The sequence below is a fragment of the Bombus pyrosoma genome, linkage group LG5, assembly GCF_014825855.1.
Source record: "Bombus pyrosoma isolate SC7728 linkage group LG5, ASM1482585v1, whole genome shotgun sequence".
Classification (NCBI taxonomy): domain Eukaryota; kingdom Metazoa; phylum Arthropoda; class Insecta; order Hymenoptera; family Apidae; genus Bombus; species Bombus pyrosoma.
In genome coordinates this window covers 4,264,997-4,289,453 of record NC_057774.1, presented here as the reverse complement: position 1 = coordinate 4,289,453, position 24,457 = coordinate 4,264,997, and the positions used below count along the sequence as shown (strand labels likewise).

At 43.3% G+C, this 24,457-nt stretch overlaps 1 protein-coding gene across 8 annotated transcripts in view; it reads left to right on the top strand.

Annotated features, from left to right (window-relative positions):
• The first annotated feature begins 1,980 nt into the window (after nucleotides 1-1,980).
• LOC122567918 overlaps nucleotides 1,981-24,457 on the top strand; it is a 29,720-nt gene continuing 7,243 nt past the window's right edge. For 3 of the 8 annotated variants that reach the window (XM_043727081.1, XM_043727080.1, XM_043727077.1), the window contains exon 1: nucleotides 20,751-24,442. In XM_043727081.1, coding sequence (XP_043583016.1) covers nucleotides 23,930-24,442 — 513 coding nt within the window. In that variant the 5' untranslated portion in view covers nucleotides 20,751-23,929. The other 5 variants (XM_043727082.1, XM_043727084.1, XM_043727079.1 and 2 more) reach the window with 5 other exon arrangements.

Genomic DNA, 24,457 nt, shown 5'->3' with positions numbered 1-24,457 from the left:
CGAGATATAAGTTCAAAGAAGAAGGTCGCGCGATGAGGAGAGGAGGAACGTGTTTAACGAACGGCAATAATTTATGCCCGGGCACGGCCGTGCGAGGAAAAAACTCGTTGTGCTCGTCTTCCCGCCTCGACTTTGACCAGTGGGCCAGCCAGTGAGCGAACTCATAAATAGCGGAAAAGGCTGGCAACTCGCTTTTACGTTCGGACGGCTCTGCTCGCGTCCGTCCGAATTGCTCTTTTTCGAACTGGCTATTGCCACACTCCACTCCGAACGGATGATTGAAAAAAATGAGGCACAGCCGCTAAACCGCGAGATCCGCGCGTATTTCCTTCGAACCCTAGTAATTCCGTTCCCGGTTACTGGGGTTACAATGTCGTTTCTGGTTATCTGCTTACTATCTCCGTATACATCCTTTGCGTTACTTTCCAAATAAAACCGGTTAATCGTCCGGAGCGTGCATTTTTTATGCGCGTTTCCCGCTGGTTGTACAAGCAGCCTAGATAAGATCGATCGAACTGATCTTTTCTGTTCGTTGAACGCGAGGGGAAAGCAACGATCCAGGACGGAAGTCGATTAAGAATTCTTCTGCCTTCGGGCTAGCCCTCTTTTTCAAGCGTCGAGTAGAGCGATTTAAAATCGGCTCTCGCCGTAGATACGATGTTTTGCCTCGATATTCGTCCCTTGATAACCTTCTGACGAGAGATAAGGAACAGCAAAGATCGAGGATACAGCGCGACGTATGATTTGTCTTTTGACAGGAACGGAAGCACGTGGTTGTGTTTTATCTGGGGGGCGGTATTGATTGGATATTTTTATAATACTCTTCTACAGCGGACGTTGATTTAAACCCGCTATCTGTTTATTAATATTCTTTGGACGATTCGGAGATCGAATTATTAATGGAATACTCGAAGACCAGTCTGCCAACGGAATCATCGATATTCCGAAATGACCGATTTCTTTGTCAAGTATTCTCGCGTCGTCGAATCTGTGGAATAGTATCCTCGACGCAACAACAGTCCCTTCTTCAACGTGCAGCAATTACCTTCCCCCTTAAGACAGAGTAAACCGCTCTTTAAACCGTCCCTCAAGTACTCCTTTCCGTCCATCGAGACGGTCCCGTTTCTCCTATAGACTTGTCCTCGCGCGTTTCTACCCTCTTCACAAGGGGAGACGGAGTAACAGCTCTCGGGGGTGGATCAGCAAAAAAAGAGACAGCAGAGCGAGTTCTCGTCTCCCGTGAGGGAAGGACAGAAAGAGAGGTAGCACGAGAGTCGGAAGAAGGAGAGAAGAGAAAAGACGATGGTGGTTGGTGAACGCGAGAAAGGTAGGGTATTAACCGTGAAGAAACGAGCACCGGCTTTTCACGGTGGTGTCTCGAAGGCATAGCGGGGTCTCTGCTTCCGACTGCAGATACATTGCGACATGGAACCGGGGGTTAGTGTAGGGGGTTTCGTGGTGGCGCGAGAGGGGCGAAGGGACCGGCGACGAGGGTGGTGGGCTGCTCGGGGCTCGAAAGGGGGATGAAATGCGCCGCGACGCGCTGCGGCGAAGCTAGACGGAGACGGACTGAGTTTCTGCTCCGCATCCGCAGCATCCTCCCTCTCTATCCTCTCTGTCCTTCTCCAGCCCTTTCTCTATCTAGTTTTCTTTCTTCGTATCCCCTTCCTACTCCTTCGTCTCGTCGGTCACCCTCCTCCTTCTTTCCCTCTATCATTCCTTCCTCTCTCTCTCTCTCTTTCACTCGGTTAACTTTCATTCCGCCCTTTCCCTTCTCCACTCTGATCCTCCTCTTCCGCGTTTAACGTGTCTTCTATTTCCACGCGCCCGGCATTACGCTCTCTCCTTCATCCCTTGCGATCCTCCTCTCTTTCTGTCTCGCTGTTTCTGCCTTTCTCCATTTCACCCCTCGACTCAAACCACCGCGGTCCAGTCGAGTGTCGGCCCGTGAACCGTGCAGTTCGCCTCGTGGCTCGTTCGCACGACGGCTGCGTGACGATCAAATTGTCCATTCGGCTGGTAGGAACACGCGTGACTCGACAGCCGGCTTTTCTGCAAAGACCACCTACATATATCACGGCAAGATTTAAGAAGAGTCGGGCATAAGAGGAGATTCTATCGGCCGGCTGGACAGCGAGTGGCGAGAACCAGTGTAGAAGCCAGTAACCGGAATCCACGTGGTGTTGACGTGAAAGGTAGAAGGGGTGTTCTCACTGGGAAGGGTGGGAAGGGTTCGAAAGTGTACTGTTATTGGTCGTTTATCTAATACGGTCACATGTTTCGTGTTTGAACAAGAGAACGATATTCGTAGCTTGTGTGAAAATATTGGATATTCCTGAAGAGTTCGTAGATCGCTACGATAGCGATTCGTTTAATTTGCCTCTCTTCTTTTCGCGTAAAACATACGATTAGAACGAAATGTTGGATATTCGTGTTCTAAGCAGCACGTTCGAAAAATTGAAATGTAGATAAAATATTTGTTTGTTGCCGTTTGTAGTGCCCTCGACCAGTGGATGGAGCAATGGGCAAAATATTTTCTTTCTTTTCTCTTCTTGAAATACCAACTAATTTTTCAACTTGAACACGCTATTGCCTCAAAGCAGCCAAATAAGCAGACCTAGTTTACGCTATTCTCAACAAGTCGAGAGGAGAAGCTTCTCAGCTTATTAAGCTCTACTCTCTTCAACCTTTCCACCGCAACGCCCAAAACACGAAAAAAAAAAAAAGAAAAAAGGAAAAAAAGAAGCTGTATCGCGTCGAGAGAAAACATTTCTCGCGAATTTTCTTCCTTGCAATGAAATTCCTTTCCCCATTTCTTTTACTCTTTTTTAGAGACGCGCCATGTATCACGTGATTTGGTCCAAAAATGAGGGCTTTTAAGAGGACCGGAAGCAGACCCTTCCGTAACTCTTTGACACGTTGCAAACACGCGTCATCGGTTCGCTTAGTATTCTTCGTATTCTGATCAGACGCGATCGAAATTCACTTGCGTGCACTCTGATTGAAAATCAGCAATCCCGGTCCACGTGTCGCGAATCCTAAATGGTAACAAGCACCTGGCTACTTGATTCTACAGCCATTTTGAACCCTGAACGTGTTTATTTCGAACGATACAAACTTTAAACGATGTTTATTGGTGTTAAAGGATTCTCTTTACCAAAAAAAAACAAACTTTTCTGTCATCAGTCAACGGTCAAAATTTTCTAATACTTTTGTGAATTGTACGAGCTATCACTATGTATACGACATTGGTCTATTCGAACGCCCATTTTTTATATTTATCATATAAATAATGCGTAAGCTAAGATTAAATATTATAAATCGAAAGGTCAAATAATTTACGCGGAAAAATTTCGAAGGATCTTTTTGTCATGTAACGCGTAGTAACCGCGACGTACGAATTTCATTTCCGGTGAAATGCGAGAATGGAACAAGCCAAAGAATCGAATGTTTATCGCGTTTTACAGCTAGCAGAGCGAGAAACGTTTCCTCATGTTCAGTTTTCCAACAACTGAAGCAAAATCCAGCCGGACGATCCATGCTTGTTTGCGCAGCAACGATAAATATCGAAGTTAATGGCTATCGCCACCTAGAAGATGCGCGATTCAATGGAGGTTAATCGACCGACATCGGTTCTGAATGAAATCAAATCGCGTTAGGCTTGATTCCCTTCTCACAAAAGAATCCAATTATAAGCCTTTCAACGGCCATTCGACAATAACCGGCCCAGTGTTCCTAACCTCTTTCCTTTCCGCCAGCATTAACCAAATTAAAATTCCCGCTCGCGATTGGTGAATGGTTTTTAAGCCGTACAAAGCTTCGTGGTTTAGCGTTTCTCCTCTAACTCTTTGTTATTTTTTTCCTTACGGACGACTTCATTTAATATCGCGTGAAAGATTAACATTTATCGATTTTACGTTGTAGTATATGTATGCCATGGTGAATGTACTGTGAACGAAGTATATTAGGCTTATAAAATCAGTCAGGTGTTAAAGTTTACGCTTTAAGAGTCAAAACAGTAATTTTAGATATAAGTATGGTGGATAGTAAGCCAAATATCGATATACTGTATAAACTGGGAACGGATTTTGCAAGTACATAATCTGCAATTCTATAAAGAAGTTAATATAAATTCATATATATATATATATTAGTATATATAAATTCATAAATAGCCCGGAAGCCATCAAAATGCATACGATTTCGAGTATGTCGCCGATTAATGTTTTAATTCACGATCTCGTTATATCTCTTCTACAAATTATACGAGGTGTTCCATATCTAATGGCCCGTTTGCTACATTTCAAGAAATTGTTTCATTCGTCCTGCATATTTCGTAATTCGATTGGTCACGTAAGAAACCCCGTAATACCGTATAATACGTGTTTCAGCGATAACGATTTGTTACAGTTGAAGTCAGTGACCAATCTCGTAAATTACATGTTCAGTCATATTGTAGCCGACTAACGCGTGCGCGTTACAGCTTTATTTATGTCGCGATAAACGCTTCTGAATTAGAAAATAATTAACCACGCGTCAGAAGCCAGAATTTCCTGCGAAATTCATATCCGTTCTTTAATGTTCGCATCGCATCCGCAAATTTTTTACTTCAAACATTATTTCGCGTAAATGAACAAGGCAAATAAATGGCGAAGAGAGAGGATCTAAACAAAGAACGCAGCATCGTTTGTCACTTTAAACTCATCATTCATACCTGGTGTGTTAACCGACGAGACCATTGTGCAGTTTGCGAGTTCGTAGAAAGTAAAATGCAGCATTAATGTTCATCCAAGCGTGTCCCAAGAGCGCTCGGATAATGGGTTAATTCTTCCAAATCTTTAGAGAATCAGGTATTTGTACTGGTAACAGCATAATTAATTCACTTCTTGATTTTATTAATACCGTTAATTCCATTGTTGGTTGGCGATATCGCAGCTGGGTTCGTTATGGCGGTGTAACGAGATGTCGAACGAAGAACGCTCGGCAAAGTTATCACGATCTTGCGACTACAACAATTTCTCCTGTGATTTTCACATATAAATGTCGATAAAGTCACCTAGTCGGCTTGAGCGTACTGCTACGAAGAGGCACTCGATTCGAGCACCGATCACATATACCGTGGCAGCATAAAAAACAACACCGGTAATTTATCGCGATGCTTCAATGCTTCCGTTTTCGATAACAGCGTTTTTCTCGTTTACGACGATTTTCTCGGTGACCGTGCATCTTTTATCACTCCGCGAATTACTCGGCGATTATCCCTGATTATTTACATATTAAAAATATACCGCTATAGATAAGGACATAAATCCAGGTGATAATTCGCTTAGTTTCGTATCTTTCACGACGAATCTAACACGAAAACGCAACCGTTTAATACGTAAGACATGCACCTTATTTCCCGCGAAACGTGTGATGCACTTGATCAACGATCTTTAGCTATTTATGTCAATATTAAACTGGTGGCGCCCCCTTTTAGTATATCGAAAGAAGTTCGGAATTCACGAAAACGGGAAAGGGGGCGTGGTGTGGGGAAACTTTAGACCCGCTAATAGGTTTGTAATCTATTAACAAACTTAGTGGTCGGAGGCTGTCACTGATCTTGGCGGTACCAAACGAAATGAAGAAACATAAGTATCACTTGTGTAAGGATTTAGATACGTTATGGCGACGAATGTTGTATATATGGTGGAAAATATATAGTGAAATCTTAAATTACGGCATTAATCGGCGACACCGATTGACGCATTCGGAGCTTGAAGCTAGAAAAGTCACTTGTGAATTAATCGTCAAATTTCTTTCTAATATGTATATATGTCTGGTGTGAAAGTAGCAGATTGTGTACTTTTAGAATTTTCTTTCCAAACTGTATGTTACAGAGGTCTCGAACTTCTTATCTTTCTCTAGGCGTATCAAATCACTGTTGGAGTTCTCGAAGCATGTATGCTTTAACGTGTGATCGATTTCGTGACCGTAATAATATCTTTTCTATTCACAATATGTGGACAAATCATGTGTTTCCATTTTAACTTTACCACGAAACGTATTACATTATCGATGTAACGATCGATGAGACACGCCATTTTCCCGCGCTTTCGAAGTGAACAGAATCGCGACATTCGCGTGACTAGAAATAAATGATCGGGAAACGTTAAGTACCATTCCTTACCTGTATGTCTCTTGCGAAGGTGAAGCCGCGGTGCAGCCAGAAGGAAAACCAAGTCCACAAAGAGAAGAAGTCAGTTATTTCGGTGTTAATTAAGTGACGACGTCCTCACATAGACGCGCGCATACATGGTCATCAGGAGCGGTGCCTAATTGGCACGGAAACAACACGGCCATCTTAATTGGTTAATTTGCGAAGAGGCTCGGGAACCCATGCGTCACGGCACGCTCGACTATTGCAGGATGCAGTTACCTATGGCCATCTCGGAATAATCTTCCTGCCCTTTTCTTATATTACTTCCCCCCGATCGGGCCGGATCCGGTGAACCAAGGACTACCATACCGTCTTAACGATAATTCGAACAACCTTCCTCCTTTTCTATGACAAGTTCCTGCAATACGTGACCAAATTCGCGACCATGACCAGCGGACAGAGGAACAAGTCTGTAGTGCATCCGGAACAGCGGTATGCGTACATGCCCTGTCCGCTCTATGACACCGGTGAGTTAACCATTTCTTTTGTTTCCAATGCTTTCCGTTTAACGACATAACGATATTACCTATACCGTTCAAGATTATAATCGATGCAATTTATCTTATTTTAATAATTCTAGAGGATTTATACCATTATGGCAGTTAACGTGTTAGAAAACATACATTTATTTTTTTTGGATGGTTTTGGACAATTAATCAGGAAACTTCGTAGTTTGAATATATTATATTTCTCTCGTGGTGAAATTCAAATGACCAATGTCCGGTGCATTTGTTCGGGCTTTCGCTTGTTCGAACAAAGGAAAATCGTGCAACCAGGATGCGTAATACGATAGAGAGTCGTGAAATGCACAAGGAGCATCGTGCCCGTAGGCTTCATACGACTGCTGTTCCACTTACTTATTATTTGCCATTGGAATGCAAACAGAGTAAGAAACCGCGGTTTCTATGAGATTTCCCTGCCGATTCCTGAAAGTTGCCGGCCAGGAGTTCGTAATAAAGGAAATTGGATTTCTATAGCGAACGAATAAAGTTTCAGACGGTCGAATCGGAACGAGCACTTCGGCCTTGGTGGCCTTACCGCGAGATCCTCCAGTTACTTTGTATCTAAATGTCGTTCGGTTTAACAAAGGCTGACTAATAAATAAGCTCCTTCTCCAACTTTTAAATAGATCGTCGTTTCTTTAGCGTTCGCTGCGGCGAAAATGATCGTTGGATTTTTCGTATCGAAGGGATGAGCAAAAGAAACGGAAAAGGCGGAGGCGGAAAAGAATAACATCCAAGAAAAAAAGGAAGAATGGAAAAAAGGAACGAAGTTAAGAAGGAAGAATTTATTGAATTGGGCGAAAAGTTTTTGCATTCTTTATGAGATGTCATTTCCGTATGTTACTGAGTAAGCTGTTAATAATTATGTATTCTCCTATTCTCATAACATTATCGGTTATCCAAACTGTTACAGAGTTATGTCAATGTTGTGTTAAAAATAATTTTATGTTTAAACAATACACTTTCTATGTAAGCAGATTTGCAGAGCGTGAGATGTTATCCATCGCAACATAGCGGTATTTACTATGACGGAAATGCAAAAAACTTTCACTCGACTCAATAATTTATATTCAAAACATTCGAATTATCCTGTAGACTAGGTACGCGAAATTTATTCGTTCAAGAATGATATTTTACTCGTCGCTAAGCCGCGTCGGTAGCACAATTTACGATCACACATAAATTAAGCGATTAGTTTGCGCATTACTGTCATCATCAATATTTATTAAATCATTTTACTGCGTTTTAAGGCGTGCTTATGTAACTCCTTGTACGTATACATGGCCATTTGAATAACAAAACTACGAAGTTTCCTAGCTAAGTGCGCCGAATTCGCGAAACCACTTGCACGCATCTTTCACTGCAGTTTTTCTTTCATTTTCCGATCGTACGGTATAAGAATACTTGTCACACGATTACCAGCATGGGCTTTATTTCGATTAAAATAAACTCAGATGCATCCATATTTACGTAAATACGAAAATAACTGGTGCAACGTGTTAGCAAACTCCGAGGAGTTGATTACCAATAAATTCCTCGCGTTTCGAACAAACTTTTCTTACTAACTCTGTTATATCGTAGACTTACGTATCAAGTTTCTTAAGAAAGCTATAAAAGAACAATCAATTTGTTCAAAGATCTCTAGTAGAAAGTCTCCTTCAATGAACATCATCCTCTTTCATTTTCTCTTGAAATGTTTCTTCTTAGAGACAAAATTGTTGCATGCGCCAAATTTACTTGCATGCGGTCAATTATGCCTGGAAATTAATTATAGCGACGAACAATAACCCTGGGTGCTCGTGATCTATCAGCGTGACTCGTGCGACAATGAACACGCCGCCCAATTGCAAATTTGACCGAAACTTTAGTCTCGGGACATAAATGACACGACCTGACCACAGAACAGCGATGACATTCTGTGTCGAAACTAGTGTATCCAAGTTCGCCACGTATGATGAACGATCCCCTAGTGTCGAAACCGAATTTACAACAGAGCCTAAGAGATAGGATAGGAAAAGTGATAGCAAGATCTTCCTATCGTTTCGTTTATGACATTCCACTCACGTGTTCCCAGTACCAACGCGTTGTTAAGACAATACTTACAGGCTAGCTGAATGATAGCTAATCGAGAATCTTTTGATCAATAACACGAGATATTCCACTCTTTCCCTCTGGTTGGTAAATTTTCAATGTTGGTTAAACCAGATAGTTTTCAGGCGATATGTCATGCTCAAGAATGATTACCTATAGTTTGTCGAATTTGGTTACATACATGGAATAATGGATTTCATTGTTGTCTATTCCAGGGTACCTGTTAAGTCAACATACTCTGCATACAGGATCGGCAAGATAAACTTAAACCAGATCCAAAGATACACGTTTGATCGATGCGCGGTCAGCCGCACAAAGAGACCACCGCACCGTCTTGTTTCAATCGGGCAGATCCCTTCGCTCCATAGAACATTCGATTTTGCACGCCTTGCTTTTAGTTATCAAACCGATATCCAACGAATCATAACGCTATTATCACTGATTATTAACGCTTGTCATTCCTAGGTCAAAACGTATTTCTTCAGTTTTAAAGAATATTCGACTGATGCATATTACCGATCAACGCTTCGCTATACATAGGAGTTGAGCCAATCTTTCTTCTTCACAAACAATAGTTTACAAGAATATAGGTGATATTAGAAAATATTAGCAGGACATGAATTTTCCACGTGCTATTTGGAGTACAAAGTTGGTAAAGTTGAATAATATCGAAGCTTAGGGTAGAGGTAGCGCAGTTTCAAGTTGTTACTCGACAAGTTTCCCTCCGAAGGGAACCCACTATTTCGTGATGCTGGCGATTTAGAACGATTCGCGTCGCTTCATGTTTCATTCACCATCCGTTTCATTATGCATCGCGGTGGTTAGCGAGGCCACGTGCCCACGTGTTCCCGGATTAATTGCAATTTCCGTCGCCTCGCGACACACCCGTAGACGGTGTGACTAACACCGTCACGAACAAAAACCCGATTCCGAGCACCTGCGAATTTAAGTCTTTTCAGCTTACTTAATTCTCTGTATCACCGTGTGATATGGAAATTGCCTACCTGTCGCTGCAGAAAGATGTTTAGCATGTAAATATATATCGCTTTGCTTTGAATGTCGTACAGGGGGATCGAAAAGCTGTTAGTCTAGGTAGATTTAGGGTTATAGCAGGGTTTAAGTGTAGCGGGATTGGACCTTTACGAGACTTTAGAAGTACAGTTAACTCTTGTGTTCGAAGTAAAGTACATATTCGCAGAGAAGTTGATCTAAATGGGATCTTCTTAATAGCGTTTAAAGATGGAAAGTTTGACGAATATGAAATAAATTAAAGTTGCTTAAAATTGTAAAACCATCGCCATTCAAAGTATGTATTTTTTAAACTTTATTAATTGCTCGTGATTTAAGGATCGGTTTTATTCAAATGGCAGGGCTCCCGTAATAAACTTTATAGTAGACAAAATTATAGCGAGCTTTCAGTTTGCAGCGATATACTCTTCGAATCTACGATCGTTAAGCCGCGAGATTTACCAGCATCTTTGAGCATCGAGGGTAACGCTAATCGTCAGGCAAGTTACTTGAACAAGCGCTGCAGTGAGATTGCCATCGCGTTCACTTGCCAGATATAAAAGGCCACTGTGTGTCGTTGGCTCGACGAACAACGGAGAAATAGTCCGAGAATAGTCTAATTAAGGAAACTATCGGTTCAGAAACAGGGTCCATTAGATATCGCGTTCGCCAAGTAAGCCAACTATTCGTCGCGCCGCGCCGGGTTGGCTTCGCTCAACTATCGAACGCAGATAAAACTATTTAACCGAGAACAGAGTGACTATAAAAGCGGCTCGTCGTCGTGTCCAAATATTTGTCATCGAGTAAACTTGAAACGAAAGATCAAATACTTTCGAACATACAGTTCTAAACTCTCGTTTTGTAATATTTTATACAATGTATTTAAGATGCCATTTCGTAGGTGTTAATTCTAGCGAAAACACGTTCGAAGTACAGCGAATCGTGGAAACGATTTTCGACGCAAGTTAAACAAATCCGCGTTACAGCTCGAACAAACGTCAAACTCGAACGAGGATAAGTAAAGTTCTCCACGCCTCGATGGAATTGTTCAGAGTTGCTCGTTCAACCAGCGATTCGCGTGTTTCCGAACAATTATTTACAACGGCAATCGCTTCGATGACTCACTTTTTCCTCTGTTTCGATAATTCGATATCAAGGCAAGGGTATAAAGTAGAAACTAAAATATCGGTAATCGATCGTGGTTAATTGTGCATGCAACTATGTACACGGGGATCAAAGAATTTGCTGAATCGCGTTTGCTTGCTGTAAACCAGATTATCGTAAATCATGTTGCAATGCGTGGCGAGGAATCGAACCGAGAAATTCGACATTCTGCGATCGCGGTGCGTGTCGAGGTTTGGTTTTTCGAAATTGCAAAAGTCAAATCGCAGCAAAGTCAATTTGTAAAATCTATCATGCGTGCACTAGGCGTAAATGTTACGCGTTTTCTTTATTTTTTCTTCTTCGAGAGCTTACGCGCACGGAAAAGCATTAACGAGTCACTGTTTCACGAATGGTAGGTCGATCGAAGTTATACGAAAATCTGTCTCTTCGTGTTTCGTAAGCAACAAGGCTTTGTATTACGACGCGTAGACTCGCGCGTGTAAATTTCACAGGTAATTGGATTTTGCAACTCTGAAATGCCTCATGATAGATGGTATAATGTGGTATAATGATCGAACGGCAGCGCGGTTCGCTTTTAAATGGTAGGATTTCTAATCCCGTGATAAAATCGAAAAACTTGTACACGATTAGCAGCCCCAATATCTTCCTCTCTCAATTTCAACGCCACCTTATTTTGTTGCAGAAAAGTAAAAAATGTGTTAAAAGAGTATTTGAAAAACAAAGATGAATCGTCTCGATCCTATCCTTGAAAGCGGAAAAACTTCGCTGCACATTCTCAAGATCAATCACCCATTAATTAAAAGTCGCGATCGCAACAGCGTCGTGTAATTCGAGTCGATAGAAAAATCGTCGTCTTACGATCTTTTTCCTGAAAATAGCAAGAATGCAGGAATGTAAATAATTCCGGTGGTAGGAACGCGAGGCCAACCCCTGGAGGAACTGCGAATTAGCTTTAGAGACTAAGTGCGAGCTCGGGGCGTAAGGAAGTCAAGGTTATCGCGACGAGGATTACACGTTGGCTCGTATACACAGTAGGGAGAAAAAGAAATTTGCACGGGCGCATCAAGGTGTGCGATCGATTGTCTAACTCGTCCGTGGACGAGCGTCGAAACGCTCGTCTGACGGCCATGTTTTCGTGACAGACCCCGATAGACGTTTTATTTCGAGGAACGGATTGCTTCGATGCGAGATTTCAAAGCTTGCGTGCTATGTTGTACGATTCCGATTAGATCTAAACAAAGTATATCGACCCATCCGTGTGGAACGAGGTGATAATTATAATTAATCGATAGTTAAAACGGCGTGACCACGTGTCTTTTGGATTTCGAAATAAGATTTGGAACTCAGAAATTGGTCTCTGAAATAGGAGATACGTCATACCAAAAACGTTTCTCTTGCGACAGGTGCCATCAAAAGCTTATTTTCATGCGCACGATGGTTCAATCACGTATGTAGAATGTCTTAACTTTTAACGTTGTACGATTTATCGAGAGATCTCTTTCATTTGTATCCTGTCAACCTTTAGAAGCATTGATAAATCTGGTCCGCCTTTTAACAGGTGCTATTTGTCTTCTCCTCAAGCACGCAGCTCGTGTGCTGCGTAGTTTTCTGAACGGTGAAAGGGAGAAAAAATGGTACTGGATATCGCGCGACATTGGCCCTCGATTTTCCTCGACTGGTTAAATAAGCGATCGAGGATAAAAGAACTGGTCACGGTTCTGGTCATGGGAACCAGTACGTGACGACGATTTATTCCACTTAATCCGTTCGATCGTACCTGTTTAATGAATCTCGTAGTCGTTAGATCAGCGCTGATAAATGAACGAACGGAGGCAAGATCATCGAGGATTATTTATTCATTTACAATGGATTTTTACGCGAATTTTCGCTTCACAGTATCATCGCGTAAAATAGATCAAAATTATGGCCACCCAATATCTCTCGACGTGAAATACGATTGTGAACGTAACAGACTGATATGCGAAGTTGATTGATATCGAGGTTAACGGCTTTGGCTCTTGTCATCGTTCGCGCGCAATGCACAGACGCTTCACGGTTCGTTGGCGAAAAAAAATGACACGCTCGATCGAATATATTAGAAATTCAACTGAGAGCCATAATTCTTTACGTTTTTTGAAGTGTCGAAGCTCTGGATCGACGCGAAGTGCTAGGTATTTTGAAGGTTTCGAAAGTAACCGAAGGAAAGAGGCGAATGAAATTTTGGATCAACGTATCTCATCCATTTAAAATTTAAAACCTTTTTACAAAGATAAATTATATAGTCTAAGAAGATCCAAATAGAAAGCTCAGCTTTGGTTCGAAGACTCGGTCTCGATTTTATTTAGTTAACATTCATTTTTTCAATTAGATAGCTAGAAGAGAAGAATAACGGAGTTCGGATGGCTGGTAGAAAACCGGAAACCGTCTGGTCTCCGAATTTCTGGCAAACGATAAATGCAGGATCGTAATTCCGAGTACCGGCCTTGTTAAGCTCTCGTCTGTTTTATGACTACTTGTTGAACCGAGCAAACGACCGTATCGAAACAGTCGACGATGGTTTTCCTCTTTCCACTAAGTTTACGTTCCCGTGTTGCATTCTTGGCTGCGTCCTCGCAACATTCAAAATTACGCGCTTGAAACTAGGAATTTTCCAAAATTCCGATATTGTACGGAGCTTCATCCGAGATTTATTCCTGGAAGATCGCCATTTAGAAGAACGAGCAGACGCAACTTCCCCCAAAGTCCTTGTTTCGTTCCGAAGAATCTCGCGATTTTATCTCATCATTTGGAGTAGGGAGCAATAACGAAGAAGCGCTTCTATACGCGCTTGTGCTACATTCCTGAATTTCCAGAGATCGTGAATTGTTGCGGGCATGTTGTTTGCCACGTACGTTCTTTCAACAATAACCGTGATTTTTTATCGAGCATCTCAGACAATGCCTGACTCGTGTCTCGTTTTATGTGTGCCGGACGGGAATCATTGTCAACGGTACAAATTGAGAACGTTCCTCGCTATGATGGAAGTTTATCTAGCAGAACCGTATTGTGTTTACCGAGTGTAGATGGCGTATAATTATACATACACGCTGTCGTACGATGAAGCTCGACTTTACTCGTTCTTCGAAACGAGTTTCGACGAGTTTAAACGAAAGAAGAATTCCTTATAATTTTCCTTATAATCTCTTTACCTTGATCTATTGCTAATTTTTCCAAACACCGACTCTTTCATGGCTTCCTAACGATCTCGCCACGTGCGATCAAATATTCTATTAATAAACTAAATATCCTGTACTAATATAGTAGTTCGTAACAATAGAAACGTTGAAAACACGAATCTGTCATAACATCGTGTTACTCTCATCGCACGGAAATCAGACGAAACGATGTAACTGCAAGTTCAACAAATAAAATAGGCTTGAAAGAACAAACAATCGAGGACAGGTCGAACGGATCGGGAAACAGATAGATTCGAAGATGCGCGGGATGTTTTCCGACAAACAAGTTGATCGTTTGCCTTGCACGTGACGCGATGGGAACTACAGCGGGGCTGGATGCAAAATTCCAAAAGGTGGCGCGGGTACGTCTCGATTGAGTTGGACTCGGCTCTGAAAATAGCACGCGGTCGTGGAAACAACGCGACGTGAACTTGACGACGGCGAAGGTCGAACGCGCGCTATCGGAATGCGGATAAAGTACGCAGGTGAGGTATTTGCGGTGCAATTGTACCTCCTCGAGCGTTTTGAAGCGTAGGGGAGCGAACCAGAACGGAATCGATCGGAGTTGGTTTCGCGAACTGTTGCGGTATCGATTCGTTGCTATTGCACCGTGTACTGTCTAACTGTACTCGTTGGTTTCGCGAAAACAAATCGAATTTTACGTACGAGGTGATCCGAGTTCCTTTTGAACGGTGTTCCTTTGATGAAGGAGTTTCGTGTTTCGTGGAAAAGTTTCAGGAGAAGAGAAAGTAAGTTAGACGTTAGTTGGACGTTGTATTACAACGTGCTGTTGAATATAGAGAACGAATATAAAATGGATATTAAGCAATTAATGTCAACCAATGACTACCTAAAACTGAATAAATTATTCGTGGATCTGGAGATTTGGAATTAATTGATCGTTAATAGAAATATTTAGAGATACGCGTGATTATATTCTCCTCAAAGACTATTACTTTTATCAATCGTGCTCGTGATGTTTGAATATTTCGCTTCTATCGTAAAGTTTGCTCGTTAATTTGCACTCCGAATGTCGATAATGCTCTTCCACGTGGTTTCCCTGCTTTTGTCTTTTTTTTCGATAGAAATTTTCAAAATTTGATGTATGATCTTTTCGCTATTTTACGTCTTTCGTGACTGGTAGATTTTCCTAAGAAAGATTAATAGTTGCACGAGTGTAAGAAATGTGATTAATAACCAAAATATCTTCCAACCTTTGCTCTAAGAGTTCGATAAAATTCTCGATATAAAAAGGGTACTTCTCGAAGTTTTTCATTCGAAGAACCACGATACGGGCTTTGGGAGTAGAATTGTAAATGCATTGGCTTGTAGAAACATCCAATACGGACCACGGAATAAATGGAATTAAAAAGTCAGGTAAAATATCTCAAATACTTTTACAATACAAAATAAACAGAGCCTCGAATATTTCTAACGCATACTTCTACAAAACTCTTTGCGTTTTCCTTCAAGTATTCAGTCTTACGACTTTTTAAACTTTTAAGCAACGTTCCATCGATCGCGTACCTCTCGTCAGACATTTACAAATATTTTCTACGATCGGATATTTCTAGGATGTCGTAAAATAATTCGACATCGTCTTAGGATCCCCTTCGAAAGTTATTTCGCATTTTCTATCCGAAGTTAACTGGATCCGTGCTGACGTAAAAACCTAATGTCTCCGTGCTCATCTTTTCTTGACAGAGCAAACGTCACTCGCTGTACCTTTTACGTTCTTCCGTCGCTACTTTTCATCTCATTTTCGTTTTTGCTCGGTTATTACGTTCCGGAATACTTTTTCGATGTCGTTTATAAAAAGCGTTTTTCGTGCCGTTTAACGCGCAGATGTGGCTTTCGTAAACGCCAACTCGTTTGAAATTCGTCGGGCAATTTGTTCGAACAAACTGTTCGACAACATTTTATGCCTCGCTCGTGGAACGCGTATTTGCAACACACGGCAACGCGCACGCAAAACGCTGAATTTTGTGTACAGTGGATGTGCAGTCAATGAATACTTGAACTTCATGGCAGTTTCGTGACTATCGATGGCCACGTATGGCCTGCCCTTTGCTCGTACAGAAAGAGCTTTACATTTTCTATCGAATAATTCGCCGAGTAAAAATAACTCGACCGTTTCGTATTTCACTTTCAATTACAAAGTCAGGAAGATCGGAAATATTCCCAAAAAATTATTACCACCTTCTGCAATTTGATAAACGTAGATCATTTAGAAGATTACGAAAGAGTAATAGCAGATAGTCGCGGAAATTGTAGGAACGAATTAAAAGTTGTCGGAGATGAAAAGACATAAAAATACGATAAATCGCATTAGAAGTTCGTTAACCTCGTTGAAATGCCCTTACGCGGTAAAATTAGCAAACGATAAACGTTGAACCGCGCGCTTGAACTTCAAGGTTCAAGTTTAATGCTCCTCCCGTTCTGTTTTCGCCTGAACACCTAAGTAGAATGTCGAGCGCCGCGAAGTTACGAGAAGTTGCCAACTCCTCGCAGTCGTCACTGTCGAGCCACTTAGTGCCGCGTTTCCCCCGGGCTAATATTCCACCGAGAAACGCACTCGCCAACTCTCGTAGGGATCAATTTTGAATAGAAGAACACGCTAACGACGAAGAATCTTTCTTCCAATGGTCGTTTAAACGCTGCAGATATTATTAGCTGCCAAGCTATTTCCTGCTAACAACGACAAATGCTCACAACGATGGTGGTGAGGAAAGAAACTTTATTACCATCTGAAATATAAGTCTCGAGCAGAGGGTGTAGACTGGTCAAGAAGACACTCCTTGTTTCAATTTCTCGAATACGATCAGATCTGTACGAAAGAATCGCGATCGTCGAAAAATATGGAACGATCACCATTACAAAGATTAACGAAATCGTTTCGTTTCGCTAAGCGTTTTGATATCAAAGTTGAGGATCGATCGCCGTGACATTGCACGATCTGCTGATTCCACCGATTCTCTGTTTGCCAGTCTCTTGCGCACAGTACGCCGGTTCCCCTAAATTAGCCACTTTGAAGTATACATAGTTTTTGTCCTACCGCCAACACGGTGTCAATGCGTTTGCGTTAGTCTCGCAACGAATGCCAAGAATAAGCTTTGCCGATGACACGATGTAAATAATATCTAACTGATTGACCATTTGCTTTTTGTCGTCATCGAATATGCGTATCATCTTCCGTTTCGTTTCCGTATTTTCTTTAATTAGTAGAAAACTCGTACAGAGAATAGTTGACGGAAATTGTTTCATAGGAAATGTGGTGGAAAAGGAAACGAACGATCGTGAGAATAGAACGTGGCAGGAGAACGAGAACATTGCAAGAAACACGAAATGCGTCCAAGGCTGTCCTGTTAATTACAAATAAGGGCGTTGTTCGTTAGTGCCTTGCAGTAGAATACGCCAGTAGTCGGACCAGTAGCGCAGCCCGACATTTCTTCCTCAAGAAAAATGGATACTCCATCGCTCGTGAATAGAACTAATCAAACGGTAACGACTATGAAATTTCTCGTTTTTCTCTCGAACGTCGTTTTGGTTTATTCCACTCTCGTTTTGCCTTAACGTTTATTTGCAAGAAAAAAGATTCCTTTTATAAATTGTCGATCGTTTATCATCGATTCAAGCTTCGCTAGAAATCCTTCAAACGTCGTACGGAATCTTAGAATGTACAACGTAAAAACACAAAATACTTCGTTTCTTTCGAAATCCATAATCTCGACGAAAGGAAAGTCTGTCGACAATCCGCATAAGTCGAAGGCGATGGCGAGGCAGCCATCCGGCAGATCGAAAGCCCGACTTCGGACCCAGGTCCACATGTTCAATCGAGCGATTCTCTTCTCTGTACACACAAAATCCGTATCACGGAAACGCCTTCGTAATCGACGATCAGTTACTATCAGCCATTCGATCTTCCATAGTAAAACTGTTCCCTGGGGGTGGGTCGCGCTGGAAATTAGGTAACGAGGGTATAATGGTCGGTATAATCCACGGCCAGTTCTTCAAATACCGATAAATCTGATGGTGATTCTTTATCACCGCATAAAGTGTTGCCAATTTGGAAAGGAGTTGGTAAATTTCTATAAAAACTATGCTATTAATCAGAAAGATAATTTCGCTTTAAGTTCGAGTAAGAAGCGATTCCAAATTTTACCAGTATACGTCGTTTTCGTCGTGTTCACTGACTCGTAAATGGAGATTCCAAGACGGATGAAAGGACTGTTGCCAAAAATGCGACCGGCGCGATTTTCGTCGCTATCGAAATCCCGCTCTTTTATTCACACTGGTGCAAGTCACGCTCAATATTCTGAATTATAGCGACATTCTGTCATCGTAAATCTCGCGAAAAGGAACCAGTTTCGTCGGTAGTTCGATTACTTCTAACGCAGCTTCGCGCATCCGTGAAATTTGTACGTTAACCAGAATGGATCGAAATCATAGAGAGAATATCGCAGGTTTGGAGTTGGGAAATTGGTCGTGTTTTAAGCTGCCAATTTTTTTTCTTTTTGTTATTGCATATCGTTCTCCGCGCAACTAAATTTATATGGAACACTTGTTGATCTTTTAATTCCGTAGCCACGTTTCTCTCGACTTAACGTAGTTTCTCTCATAAGCGAGCAAAATTCCTGTTATAACTTCGATAAACATTTTTCTTCGATACACGTATCGACTATTTTCCCTTTCCTTCGTTCTTGTACAGCTGGAGACACAGCAGCTCCGCAATAACAGTTATTTCTCACGTCGTTTTGCTGCAACGAGACACCGTTTGTCGCCTGAAACAAATTTCGATGTTTACGATCGCCACGTTCTTCCAACGATTATCGCGCATTTCGAGCATGTACCAGATATCAAAAACGTTATCAGCACCGAGAGAACATTTTACATTCTCAATGAAACCGTGTCACGTACCATTTTCCGTGGTTAAAATTGGTATCGCTTCCCAGGAGAAGTCGCGATTGTTACAAAGTTCGCCATGTTCGTTGATGTAAAGAAATTATTACCATTTCGCGTGATCGTGTTAGTTCTCGCAGTTAGCAACAAAGAAACCTTCGACGAAATCCTTCGACTTTTTCGCCGATGACGCTAAGTAGATTCTAATAATATTCACGTAACGAGGTTAGTTAATTTTTCGAAGTGGCAGAGGTCCAAAAGAATTGTTTTGTTTCATGTCTAAACTTTCGACGACCTTTTTATAAAAGGATAAAATAGCGAGCGAAAAGAGCTTTTCTTGGTGCGTATTATCGATTTTTCTCAAGATTCGCCTGTATTCGAGTTTTCGATAAAAACCTGCATCCATTTTGCCATCGAGAAAAAGAACCGTAGAAGCATTCGCGCAACGAGCTCGTAACGTTGCTCAGGCGCGTCAAGAACCTCGGTTATTCGCAGTCCTGGCGTGTGTCGCGACGCCTCGTGCTCGAGAACCAGTGCCAACCGAAAGCGGTTCGAGCTGCGATACCTCGCAAGGAACGTAAACTCGATATTCACAGACGTCTTAAATCCCATGAGAATAACTTTATACACGCGATTATCGCTAAAAGAATCGATAATATTAACGCGTCGCAAGTGTTCGAATTTAAGAACGTTTTTCCACGTCGCTTGCGAAGAACGCGTAGTAGCCAGGATGTAGGCAGACCTGTAGGCAGTCAACGACGCGTCAACTATGGCAACAAACGCTATCGACGTTATATCGTCTCGCGTTTACAGGCAACTCCGAGTATTTTTCAAGAAATAAGACACGATCCAACTTGTAGTATTCCATAAAAGCGTTGGAACCGATCGGAGCACCCAACGTTGATCGAAAATTTCGGTGTATTTCCTCGAGCATCGGCTAACGAAAGTGGCGCAAAAGAGAAGTCGGTGGAGCGGGCAGGCAACGCAACGTCATCGGGCCTGGTCAGCGTCGCGACGCCTCGTGTACGTTCAGTGCGAGGCTGTCGGTCGCGTGGCGAAGCTACCCTCGCTCTCCGGCAAGTTAATCGACGAGGACACGTGGGTCGCGCGTCAAATCGATCGATCCTATCCGTGATCGAGCTTCGACGGAAACACAGGTTGAGGCAACACGGTGTACATACGTGCACGACGAGGAAGAATCACGGTGACCAGGGTCGGAGATAACGAGCGTTGGCTGACAAAAGGCCTTGACGCTGCGCGACACACACACACACACACACACCACCACCACCACACCCCGTGAATATTTCAATACCGCATCGATCTAGCGCATAACCGACACACGTGTGTCTCGCGATCGCGTCTCTCTGTGTGACTTCTCCGTTTGATTTGTAACACCGCAACTCGGTTTACCTGTGTGTCGCCTGTCCGTCAACCACGCAGCGGACTAATCAGCAGGTACTACCTCGTCAGGACAAGTTCACCAACCAAGTATCTCGTCATGTTTTGTGAATTGTGGCGTGGAATTATTATGGTCGAACGAACGATTAACAGTGCCGCTCTCGGCTAGTAAATGTGCTCGTGCATCTGTTCCGCTGTGTTCCAATCCCTATAGACCGCAGTGAAGTAGATCTGTGTACACCTGGACAACCATTCAACGCCTTCGTTCCTATTTTACCTCGAAATCCTAGTATATAGCTATATGTACGTTGATCGTCGAGTTTCACGATCATCGACTCGACTATTCTTGTTTCGTGTTTACTACAATATATTAACAAAGTACCGATTGCCAAGAATCTTATCCTCCTGGTTCACTGTTTTTACACGCTTCGCTCTGTATTTTTGAGTAGACGTAGAACCAAATCATAGTAGTAAGATTAACGTCAGTAAGCTGGTTCTGGTGACTCATCCTGTTCGTTATTTGAATGCGTTAAGCGTAACTGTTGGAAGGTTCAGCGTGGACCATGTATGACGGCACTGAACGTGTTAACGATCGTTCTTCGTAGCCGATAACCGATAATTGTTGCTTGCTGTTCGCTTTCCATGTTGAGAAGGCCGACGTGTATGCGCACGGTGTCTTTCTTTGACAGACAAACGAAAGCAACCGAAGGTGGCTGTTCATTACGATCGAGATCGTACAGTCGTGTACCTTTTTACTCACAGCGAAGCGTCGAGCTCGAACAACCTCGAATTAAGACGCGGCCCCTTCTTAACTCTCGACTTGTACGAAAAAACACGGTTCGTTTTGCCTCGCGAGTTTCTCCAGCCTAACGTTGTAACGCAAAGTACCGAACTGTTACCCATCGACCGCAGACTTGTTCGTAAAACACCGCGCCAAGTTCTAGGAAGCAGAAGGTCCTTCGTTCGCGATGCTCGTTACTTCTGTCCCAGTTGAACGGAATTGTAAGATCGAGCGTAATCGCGCGTTTCAATGCTTCTCCTTTGTATGTGCAAAAGGTAACTAGCTCGCGATGTCAAAGGTATTTTGTCCGATGGAGCATAAGGAATACGCGTTTCGCGAAGAAAGGGACTCGATTCCCTTCTTCGCGCGACGAAATATTCGCTAGGAAGACTGTAACTTCGTTTTTGGAAAGTCAAAGGGAAACGGACGAATGCTGCTTCTTAAGGAGCTAAATGTTTTGATTAAAAAATAGAAGTTGCTGCACGGATAGTTGTTCGCCATATATCCTTTAACCTATTTGCAATGACAGCAGTCGCGTGCAGTTTGTAAGACAGTACGAAGTACGACAGCGTTTAAACGTGTAGTTGGCTGAGTGCAACCCAAACTACGTACATTCTCGCAAAAACTGAATAACGTTTATCTATTACGATTAGCATATTCAGAGGCAAAGTAAAAAATGTTCTCTCGCGAGCGAAAAGAATTCTGCTTACAACGTTTAAACTCGAATAATAAACTTTGAATCTTCCACAACGACCTCGTCCCTATCTGCCACAGTTTTCAGGAAACGTGAAACGGTATCTTCGACTAAAGTTTGTCAATTTCTTCTACCGAGTATCCTCGTTTCGAATAAATCGGTCTTAAACGATCGACGAAAATTATTCAAACAGCTGCAACAGATCGAACCTGTTAACAAATATTGTAAGAGCCAGGTTTGCACAACTACGATCGACGTTGCAGGTCGAGCCGCAGGTATCGAGCCCTCGAACGCCTCTGCCGTTTCCAGTTTCACCGACTGCGCTGTAAACAGCGAACGCTATCGTGACAAGACAGTCCTCCTTGCGGCAGATCAATCGAAAGGCTCGAGTATTAAAGTCAGCGTCGCAGGGTTGGCCACACAGTCCTCCCCTAGCGTGGGGGGGCACGTCCGCGTTGCCTGTACCTCTACGCCACGGGTCACGACGTGTCGCGACGTAGTATTGGCGTCGCGGATACATCGCGGTATCAGGAAATCCAACCACGGTCTCTCGATTCGCTTGGAAATCGTCGTCTCGCGATACCGGAAATTTCGTGCGAGTCGTGAACGATTTGGTGCTGGTCGAATGGCGCGTGAGACGGATCGCGCGAGCTTCGGACGAGTTTCGACAGGCAAACGAGGATCGAAGGGTCGTCGTTGGATCCAACATGGGTAACGTGTCTTTATTAGAACGTAAACGAGGATTCTCGCGTGACACGCGATACCGTTATTGCCGAGGTGTAATTATAATCCTAGACCTTGAGGTTTGTTGAGCTAAATCGAGCGTGGTTAGATCGTCTTCGCGGCACAGGTTGGCTCGACCAACTTTGTAAATCGTTGCGTTCTTCTCGTGATCTCATTCCGCATGATCTTGGGCTTTTTTCGCTTATGATCGGACGATACTTGGACGAGGGCGGGAAATGCTAGATTCAGGTGGACGTACGATGGTAACTCGCCAACTGGACGGAGAAAGAGATCGAGAAATTAGTTATCTTGGAGCACGCCAAGCAAGGCAGTAGGGTTTTCGATTAGACGAGATTCGGGGCGCGTATAAACAGTCGATGTAATCGCGTTTCTTTCAACGACGGAACTCGAGACGAAGTTGTCGCGTGGCTACCGTGTCGAAAGAAAAGTAGAAGAAAAGCCGTGCATGACGCTAGTGGGTAATTCCGAAGGACGAGTAAAGTGGCACGAATAAAAGTTTACGTTCTGCTGACGATTGGTTAGACACGAGAAATCCTCGTTTTCGAAGTTCTCTGGGAGAAGAACGAAAGCGACGGCAAAGCGAATCTATTCCTCTGATACGAAAATCGAGATTCTTAACGAACGAAATGACTCGAACGTATCAGGATGCGTTGAATTCCTTCAAAATTCGGTCCTTTCCTAATTAATCGCGTTTCCTCGTCGCAAGTTTTCGAAATCGAAGGCTCAACGAACAAGTGTAATCGTTCAGATCGACCGTTGTTCTTGCGACCGAAGCTCGACGTCGACGGTTCTTTGGCTTATCGAAAGAGTATCGACGAGAACGTGCGGGCCTGGACTCGATTCATTCTCTCGTGAAAAGTGAAAGAATAAAAAAAAAGAAAAACGTCGGAAGGGTAAGACGGAAGAAACCGGAATCGCGTTCGGGATACTAAAGGAAGAAACACGGTTAAACGTAGGGAAGCTGCCTAGGGACGCTTTCGTGATCGTCGAGCACCGTCACCACCACCACCGGCGCTGCTTTCCATACGCTGTAAAGCTCCAAAAAACCAACTACTCCTTGGACTTGAAAACATCTCGAAACAATTACATCGCTAGGCCACCACGTGCTACGGTGAACAAAAAACAGATAAGAATAATAAAATTAAAACCAAAGTAAAGAAAAGAGAATAAAACAAAGTAGCGGGAAAACACGCGAAAACCAGACGTTCCTCCCTGTTCGTTACTTGTCTTTGTCACACTGTACCTGTCTGTTTCACACACTTGTCAGTCATGAATCTTATGTTCCGCAAGAACTTCGGCGAGAAGGGATTCGGTGGTGGTGGAGGAGGAGGTGGAGGAGGTCTGGAGGGTCGAACGACCCTCGGCACCGTTTGCGGGCCGACGAATTTGGGGTACACGGGGACTCGATTCGGCGTGGTGCGCGGCGCCGGCCAATCGGCCGCCGGCACGCGCGCACCGATCCGACGCAGTAAAGAGTTCGGCTACTTTCCCTCGATGGGCGATCACGAGCACCAGGGTTTCGGGTACCGGACTCATCTGTTCCTAACGCCACCGACAGGCGGTGCCCTCGGTTCGCCCCCCGAGGAACCCACCGAGAGGTTAGGTCCACCGCCTAGGAAGAATTCCGGACCTCATGTGATCAAATGGGGTGGTGGGGGAGGAGGCGGAGGCGGTGGATCGGGACAAGGATCCGGAGCCGGGGCACAGGCTAGAAGGAAACAGACTCAGACCGCGCAGCAAAAGGATTCCTCGGAACCCTCGACGCCAACCGCTTCTAGACAGGTAGGTGAGACTCTT